Source organism: Cryptomeria japonica, chromosome 10 (assembly GCF_030272615.1).
Source record: "Cryptomeria japonica chromosome 10, Sugi_1.0, whole genome shotgun sequence".
NCBI lineage: Eukaryota > Viridiplantae > Streptophyta > Pinopsida > Cupressales > Cupressaceae > Cryptomeria > Cryptomeria japonica.
Window position 1 is genome coordinate 244,085,100 of NC_081414.1, and position 9,950 is coordinate 244,095,049.

The following is a 9,950-nucleotide window of genomic DNA, read 5'->3' on the forward strand; positions in this document are numbered from 1 at the left end:
AGTTTTATTTATTGATGCACCAGATATCTGTAACAGGTACAAAGCAATAAAAACAAAATTTCTGACTGCACAAGACAAATATGGTTCAGCAGAAACATGTTACACTATGTGTGTTTATAAAGAAAACTGTAGGACTAAGCAACCAGATGACAAAGGCATCCCAACACAAAAATAAACCATGTCACACAACTTCATGCAAAAAGACTAATAGATATTCAATCGCAAGGTACTCGGTGATGATTTAACACTTACCGCATTTACAACAATGTCAGTCAGTTGATCTGCAAGTGCTTCATAAAGCTACACGAGTCCAAAAAAAAACATTATTTTGCAATAAAAGTGAAAATGAGAACTCTGAGAAAATTAACTGCCACAAACTAATTTCAGGAATTCCTTTGGAAAGACAAATAATGCCTATCATAATCCAGTCAAATCAATCAGATTGTCTAAAATTCTTCAACAAAATTGAATATAAAATTGTATAATATACCTTTGTCCTAACTGTTGTCCTTGCTACCATTTTTAGCATCTCCTTATCTGGTGTTCCTTCCATGATTACCAACGTTTTGAACTTCTCAAGAAAATCCAATGTGGCTCTTTTTGCAATTTCAATTCCATCCACAACCACACGAGGGTGCATTCCTGAAAAGTGGTTTAAATTTCAAAGTTACACTTGAAAAATAAGTACAATGGCTTCACATATTGATCAAACCCAAATTTATTATAGGATGATGTGCATTTGATGTTCAGAATGTATTTGGTCACATAGGATATTACAATACATACAATTTATTTATGTACACCATAAGATGTTACTATGCTACTTAAGCACAACACACCAGAAAGCATCACTACAATGGCTGACAATATATGACTGCATCTAGCATTACCAGACTTAATGTTGTTAGAAATATTGTCATTCATGTTAAAGGAGAATCAATGTCACGATAGTTTATCATTGATGCCAAAATGTCACAATGTCAAAGAAGAATCAAATAGCCAACCCCCATGATGGTTAAATTATGATTTAAATAATGCAAAAAGGGGCTGATCGACCCTCATCTATTTTGGCGCCCATACTTCAAGTCATCCCATATGATATTAACTTGGCGGCCTCTTTGAATGAGACCAACCCCCTTAAGAAATCACCCCTCTTCATGAAGAGACATAAGGGGGATATAAAAAGAAGATGAGATAGGGGTTTAAAAAAGCAAGTAAAAAATGTGATATCATTCTAATACGAGCAGATATTTTTAGTAGAGTGCATGTGTGAAAAATGTTGCATCATTTACAAGCAGATTTTATGAAGGAGGTTTAAATGATCATCATCCATTGAAGAAGCAGTATTCAATAAGGCGCAAACTTTGTTCATTTGGAGGTGGGTGAAGAGATTGGTGTCTCTTGCTAAGTTGATGCTTAGTAGTGGGGATTGGTGTCTCTAGTGGGTTGACGCCTACAAAAAATAATAAGAGAATTTTATTTTGTGGCTGGATTTGCACAGTAGATCCAAGCAGTCTTTCTTTGTAGTTTTCTCCCAAACGGGTTTCTATATAAATCTTGTGTTTCTTAATTGTTAGATCTTATGTGATTGCTTTATTGTGGTTGTTAAATTTTAATAAGCAAAAGATTATCTTATACTGATGCGCTCATGATTACTATCAGTGCAAGCTGATCTCTCAAATGTGCCCAGGGAAAGGGGGGTAGTATGAAATGTTAAAAAGTTCACACTTTATGCGAGGCAAGTAATGAAACCTGCAATGCATATGAACACCTTGTATGCAGTCTTTCTTTGTGGTTTTCTCCCAAATGGGTTTCCATATAAATCTTGTGTTTCTTAATTGTTAGATCTTATGTGATTGCTTTATTTGTGGTTGTTAAATTTTAATAAGCAAAAGATTATCTTATACTGATGCGCTCATGATTACTATCAGTGCAAGCTGATCTCTCAAATGTGCCTAGGGAAAGGGGGGTAGTATGAAATGTTAAAAAGTTCACACTTTATGCGAGGCAAGTAATGAAACCCGCAATGCGTATGAAGTTATGAACACCTTGTATGCGCTCAAGAAGGAGGGGGTAAAACTCAAAAATCGGTCAAAATCAGATAAAATCATACTTGTATCAGGCCTTCGAATATATCAGTCAGTCCTAAGAAGAAGACAAACTCAGACCTTAAGGTGATGTGAAATCAGGCCTTAAAGATGAAATCAGACCCTCAAACCTGCTTCTGAATTAGTTTGTGCATATCAACAAGTTAGGTGCGCTCAGCCAGCAACTCTTTGTGCAAATGCACCCTTGAAATGTGCTCATCCTTTGTTGATTTACGCATGCTTACCCTTAGAATCCGCTGTGCAGGGCCAGGGTTGAAGTGTGTTGATTGCAAATTGCAGTGTGTGGTTAAAGTGAACTTAATTAAAAGCTTAACTTCATTTGCTATATGCTCATTGTTTGTAATGTTGGTGTGCATAGGTGATATGAAAATCATTCGCTTATCCTTAGGAGATTGTATCATCTTTTTGTCGTTTCCTCATGGCGAAGCAAAGCTTGGTTTGGTTGCACCGGTTCAACAATCATCTCCTACATTCCTAGGATTAGATTAGATTCCCTTAACCCTTTCATCTCTTTTGTTTTTATTTTCCAACAATGTTCCATGGAAACGCGTTTCCCCCCCCGTCAGGCCCACATTTCCGAGACGGGGACGTGGCATCTCTTGCCTTCCCGCCAAGACACGGAGACATCTGCCAAAGATGCAGAGACATCTCGGCATCTCCAAGGAGTCTTGGAGACGTCTTGACATCTCCAAGACTCGTTGGGAGACTCCCAAGCGTCTCCAAGACTCCTTGGGAAACTCCTTGGGAGACTCCCAGGCGTCTCTTGAGGGTGAGGAGACTTGCAGGAGTCTCCCATTTGAACACATCAAAAAGCAATTGAAACTTCTTCTTTTTTAATTTTGAGCGGTTTTGGGGGGTTAAGGGGTAACCCTAAATTGATGTGGGCCCCACCCCTTCCTCCAATGCAATACAAAACCACTAAAACTACTGATCACATTCATATTTCTAATTCTGATTTTTTTTACCAGCTAGCTGAAGAGGAGAAAAACTTAGAAATCTTCATATTTAGATTTCGTAATTCAAATTATGCTATTTTATAATTTTACTACTTTCCTATAGTTTCATTTGAAATGTAATTCTTATACTGTTATACATCTTTTCAAAACTAGTTTTTCAAGTACTATAAGTATATGTATAACTATATCAACAACACCACCCCCCATCGTCGTCCCCCCGCTGTCCCCAAACTTAGGCCATTTGTCCCCCCGCCGTCCCCAAACTTAGGCCCTTTGCCCCCCCGTCCTCGAAACCCATCCCCGCATCCCCCCGTCCCCAACGGCTGTGGAACACTGTTTTCCAAGCAAGGTAGCATAGATCCCACATTCCAGCAGGAGTTCATAAAATGTAAGTCCCCTTGTGATTCCAACAAAGTCACATCACAATCACTGAGTCTATCCACAGCATTTAAGTCGCATAGTTCACATTGTAAACCTTGGAGTTATCTTATTCGATCATGTTACTTAGCATATGAGGTTTCTTTGTTCAAGAGGGGATAGAATACCTTGGTATCTTATTCTATGTTCAAAATGTCTTAAAAAACACATCACCGGGATACAGCCCAATGAACATGTCAGATTATACTTCAACACACGAGTAATGGTAACCCTAAGCCAGCTAGAGCTTAAGGAAATTTGATAATGACAAAAGGGAAGATTTTAATCCACCCCACAAACGCAAGTACTTTGTAGTCGTCTAGGTGAGTTCTCTTATTGTCACTGCAACAAATGCTAGAAGTTGCTTAAAATGGAAGTTTCCTGGCATAATAGAAGAGGCATGTAATGCATAGAGACCAATCTAATCATGTTACTCTCACTAAATGCAACAAGGAAGCTAATAGACTTTGTGATTGTCCAGGAAAAAAAGTCATTGATTTAGAAAAGAAAACAAGATTGAAAACCCCTATTGAAGAGTCGGGGACTAAAGGAATTTTATGATTTAAAATCATCTTGTTAATGAAGGTTTTAGAACCAAGAACTCATGATTACAAAGGTAGATAAGTTGCAGGATGATTATTTAAAAGCAACGAAAGCACTTGTTTAAATCTCTCTATTACAACAGAGAGAAATTCCCCAATACATCCGAGGAAACAGGTATATAGAGAATTTATGATTATGTAGAAAAAGTATTGCTCAAAGGATAATACCAACAAGAAATTAGCAGCTGATATATGTTTAGCTGCAGAGCTTTGTAGTGTAAATGAGGAACTCGGCCTCAATCAAGAAGCATAACAGTATATTACCTGTGAAAAAAGAACACAACCATAGCCCAGGTCATTCGATGGGTTACTTAAGCTATGTTGCATCCCTTTGTTTCACTCTGAAATATTTCAGAGTAATAGTAAATTTATTAGTAATTTTGTACTGATCTCTTATGTAATAGTCAAAACTGATAAGAAAATAAAGTAGGCATTTTGAGATTCTATTTGAGATGACAAGCATCAAAAGCAAAAGCATTATCCCTCAACGGGTTCAATCAGAACTCAGTTGATCCCCATGAATCAGTGAATGCGCCTCCAGGCACAAACACTAGCCCACAAAGATCAAGACACCCTCTTTCAAAACTCAAAAGCAAAAGAAATTATCCATTAACAGGTCCAAGAACAGATCAGATGATCCTAATCACAGGAGGAATCACCCCAGCCTTGTGTGACATAAAATGCCAATAGTCTTAAACCCATGTGCCTGACAAGATATTATAAGCTACTCAAGTGGGCTTGTCAGTTTATACCATCTCACCATGCATAAACAGCAAATGCTAGTGGGCCTAGAAAAGGTTAGTTTGGGCCTTCTAAAGGCTGGCTCCACAACAGCCATTATCTCAGTTTCCTTTTAGTATGCATAATTGCAGATTCAAGACACTGGCACTCAAATCACTAACAATGATTGCCAAATTCACTGTCATCTAGCCATCTGTCCAGGACATTATTACATGTAAACTAAGCTCAAAAATCCTTCAGCAGATTTTTTGTATTATTTTGTAAGCTTCTGGGAACTGAAATTTTAACATGCTTTATCAATAGGACAATATAAACATAATTTGTTTAGGTCACACCGAATGAGACCCCAACTTAGTGTAAGAGACACCACTTGTATAAGCACAAGGAAATCACTTGTCCATTTACCTTGAATATTGTTTGTATTGGGCATACACAACTTAACACCCTCTGATTAGAAGTTAGAAACTGTCTCTCCCTGTGTAACATATAAGGCTTCACCATTAAGCGACAAACACCCATGCATCTAACCTCACCAAACACCTACCCAGTAAGTTAGGTAACAAGTGTTGTCTTTTAGCAGGCTAAAGTACCACAAAATTATGAATGTAACACTAACCTTCACTTATGTAACGCTCTGATTGTTTCATTAGCTCGCCAATAAAAAGAACTGTTGAGGTTGTACCATCCCCACTTATATCATCCTGTGCAACAGCTGTCCTTGCTATCATGATAGCTGTTGGGTTCTGAATTTGCTGCATAAGAAATAACACACAATATCAAGCACGATCAAAACCAGATATTACAATGAGAGGTTTTTACATCATATATATCCAGAACTTCAAAATAGTCCAACACATGTAGCTTCAGAACACACGATCAAAAATCCTTTAAAAAATACAAGTTATGGAAATACAAGGCTTCTCCACATTTTTCTAACATAGAATCCCAATCCTCATTCAATAGAACTATTTGTGCAGCACTGAAAACTTCTTATCAATCCTACAATACATTCTATTTACATTAAACTCGTATGTTAAGCAAGTTTATATTTTCATGCAATGTTTCATGTTGTATCAATGGACCAGAAGTTAGACAATACCCTCGTCGATTCAGGTTTTGATGACATCGCATTGAGAATTATGTTTCTATTTAGATAATTTTGAAAATGAAAATTATAGACAAAAAAATCAATCAAAATAGAAACCAAAAGCCATCTCAGAATTTCAAACTTTCTCACATGCAACTAAACATTAGAATCCATGGAATTTTTGGAAACATAATGCAAAACAAAAAACTAACAGCTAATGATCACTATTAGTATTCTAAGCTCTAGAATATAAAGATGCTGCTAAAATATGTATTAACTTAAATCAGCATTAAAGACAAACATAGCTAATCTCTCCAATGACACACCCACAATCACCAATTTTTCAATATTGCACAAGTGTTTGTTAGTGCTCTTTCAATCACCCCTTACACAAGAAATGTACATTGTGAAAAGAAAAAGATACGTTTCCAGGAATTTTACCAGGCCATCAAACTTTGCAGTTGCCATATTAACCAAAAATAAACCTAAATTTTTTTGTTATTTAATACAACTCAAGTAATAATGTAAACACTTACCATTTCTTTCAAGAGGGTGTTTCCATCTTTCGTAAGCTTAATGTCCCCAGACCCTCCAACAAGCCTACGCAAATGGATAGATTAACAATTATTAATGTTACAAGATTAGAAGAAAGATTAACATGAAACAGAAAATAACAGAAAATTTAAGAATCCTATTCTAAATCAAGAAATACCTTCCTTAGATAGAGTGCATGGAGACAAAAAGATGATACAAATTGAAACAAAAAAGCACCAAACCTCCATGATTATTAGAATGTTATGAAAGTGAAGGATGAAGGGGTTGATTTATTGGATTTTGGATAGAAAACGAACAGTGGAAATTCAATTTCAACAGACAGTTGGGGTCAAATAAGTAGAGTGGGGAATCCTCGCTAACTAAGAATAGTAAAGAGATTTACTAGTGGTCAAGGATAATTATCTTTATTTTTTATTTATTTTGGATAAACAAATGTGCAAGGGATAAATATAGAGGAGGAATGATGCAGGAGAATACAATATGGATATTTGGATTTTTATTTTATTTATTAATTGGAAATCTAAGTTGCCTGTTCTGGTACAAGTATGGGGTGCTGGAATGCGAATACGGTGAAAAAAAAAACTTGGGTATGGCTGTACATTATATTATATCAAATGTATTTGCAATATACATATACAAAATTGCAAATACATTTGATATATCATATAATATTATATTTATGATAATAATAATTATTGACATTTGATCTTATCATCTTTGATAATATGATACTTTATCATTGATCAATGATATTATGATAGTCATAAGATAATTGTCTATGTTGTCAATTTTGACCTTCATTCCGAGACCCCCTCATTGTAATCAAGTTTCTTATGTGACAAGAAATCCCAATAACTAGTGGGGGCTGGGAGCGGAGACGCCAATGGGGTTGAGAGGCAGCACCCCTCATGTGGATATAGGGGCAATGCCCCCAACAGGGTCAAGGGGCAGCGCCCCTCCTGGGAATTTGGGGGCATTAATTCACTGGGAATTAAAGAAATTTTCAAAATACTGGGAATGCTCAGTGAACTATGAGAAAAACGGTATATGTGCACAGGACTATAATTGCAAGAATCTGTGAAGATGTCGAATGAGTATAGCATGACAGTTTTATTTATGCCCAAAGCAAACACGATCTGTGTAGTGATAAGATTGGAACAAATGTTTGGATTCACGGAATTTTAAGTTAATTACAAATATCACATGTCATTATGCAAGCATTTATAATCTAGTGCCAATCCTAGAAAGCAATTGCAGAGGGTTCATGGGAATCAAACGATATAACAAATGATTGCCATCAGAAGAAAATAATAGTTAAAAAACACATAAATAGAGATTACAGCACATTCTTATCAGAGCAAACAAATCAGCCTTACATGTCAAAAATTATAATACGGATTAAGGAAAATGCCCAAAGGAAAAAAAATTGGTAAATATTAGAATAACTGCAAGTGCATCGTGAAGAAGTGAGTTAAACATAATTGGATAAATAAGAGGATAAAATAACCTACTAATTGGGGTATCAGGTATCCATTTTGTCAGTGTATCACTTGGGAACTAATTATAAGACAACTAATTGGGTCAAAAAGAACAATTTGCCCTCAAAAACTCATCAATTCAGACATTCTTCTCCTTCAAATTTCTGCAAGGTGACATACTCACAGTGGCAAAATTTAGAAATTATCAGTGCCAACCTTCATATAGAAATAACTGGATCAAAGACACCATGTCAGAAATCTGAAAACTACTACAACTTCTATTTCGACAGCCAAGAAACCTAATGTAGTGGTTTTCATAACAACAATCCATCACCATCAAGCATCCTGTTTAGAGTGCAGATCAATAAATAATTCTTCTTAGAGTCAGAATCTTAAAATTTTATAAACAGTATTGAGATAACTACATCCATCAAAGTGTTTAACTTCTTTTCCTGATAACCATCCGGACACATCAAAACTGCTAGTTTTATGTAATGCCCATAGAATTGATGAAAATACAAACAATTTCCAAGAGCCAAACCTAACTCAGCTTGCTCAAAGTTAAGTGATCTATATATCAGAGTGAAACACAGTTCAAATTTTTCTACTGCAAGAAGGGGAGGCAACAACTTGAAGACATGCCATTAAAGTTGGGCAGAGTGCTTAAACTGAAATTACCTAAACTCTTCTCTTTTGGTTAAAAGCTACACATAAGCAAACCACTCATCCGGCAATTGATTTTAGGATACTCTACCTCTGACCTCCTCCCTTTATCAAGAAACGTTTAAGTCAGGTTTTGGACTATGTGACTCTACTTTCAACTTTCTCTGCTTCCCTAAAAGGTTTGACTGACAACGGTTGAGTAAGGTTGTGGTGTATGTGTTGTGCCTTCAACTTCCCATCATTTATCAAAGGAGTGTCATGTGAGGTTATGAAGTATGTGCTCTACCAGTGGCTTCCTCTCCTTATTGAAGAAGAACCAATTGAGGTCATGGATTATGTACTTCAACTTCAACTTTCTCAATCGAAAAAGGTTTAAGTGATAATAAGGAGTATAGAAAAGCGGACACAGTAAATGATCGGTCCGAGTTAAACAAGGCAAGCCAGCCACTCACCACATAAGCAGCTGCAGCAATCCACCAAGAAAACAAAGGAGGTTTTGCAAGGTTTTGCAAAACGCTTGCCGTAACATAGGGTTTTAGACGTAAGTTAAACATAAGCAGCTGCGGCAATCCACATTAAAAGCAAAGAAGTTTTACATAATGTTTTCTAGATGCCACTGAAGTATCATCAGAATGTTTTGAAAATGTCTGAAAAAAATATTTAAAAGGTTCAAGAGGGCTTTCAAATGTTTGCATATAGTGCTTAGGAAACTTTACATTGATCAGATATGCTTTAGTAAAACAGAAATGTATGGAAATAAAACATACATTTTAATGGTGCCCTTGGGGCCGAGATTGGTCTTCAGAACATCTTGCAAGCCTTTAGCGGCATTGATGTTCATGTACAGTGCTGCAGATTTGTTCAGGATCTCCGCATTTGGATTCAATACACGCAGCGACATTTTTACAGGCAAATGCTTACACCCTTCTCTCTGTTTTCTCCTTAAACTTTTGCAGCAGAGATGAAAACCTTAAAAGCTTTCAATAAAGAGTTAGTGGCGGTAACTGGGAATGGAAAAGTCAATCGTTCTTTAATAATCTATATACCCGGTGATCTGTGTATTTATTAGGTTTATACATAGTTTACAGTAATCTGTGATTATCAAGTATTTAATGTAATACGAATAAACATACGGTTAGAAATGCCGAAAGGGTCCTCAAATCTTAAAATTTCATTATTTTCAATCAATTAATTTACTAGTAGCACTTGTACAAAAAGGAGTTGCCATGGTCACTTAGAAAATTACATGCAAGTTAATAATCAAAAAGATTATAATTATTGTTTATATAATATTTATTAGTTTTATTGACAAAGCGCGAAGATGTCTCTACAATTCCCTTCGC

General features: G+C 36.1%; 1 protein-coding gene across 1 annotated transcript in view; it reads right to left on the reverse strand.

Annotated features, from left to right (window-relative positions):
- Nucleotides 1-9,639, reverse strand: part of LOC131052409 (T-complex protein 1 subunit zeta 1) — a 67,130-nt gene extending 57,491 nt beyond the window's left edge. Inside the window, exons 1-5 of the mRNA XM_057987069.2 lie at nt 9,375-9,639; nt 6,448-6,511; nt 5,441-5,576; nt 491-642; nt 253-300 (exon numbers count right to left, since the gene is read on the reverse strand). Coding sequence (XP_057843052.2) covers nt 253-300; nt 491-642; nt 5,441-5,576; nt 6,448-6,511; nt 9,375-9,508 — 534 coding nt within the window. The 5' untranslated portion in view covers nt 9,509-9,639. The remainder of the gene's footprint in view (nt 1-252; nt 301-490; nt 643-5,440; nt 5,577-6,447; nt 6,512-9,374) is intronic.
- Nucleotides 9,640-9,950: the final 311 nt, after the last annotated feature.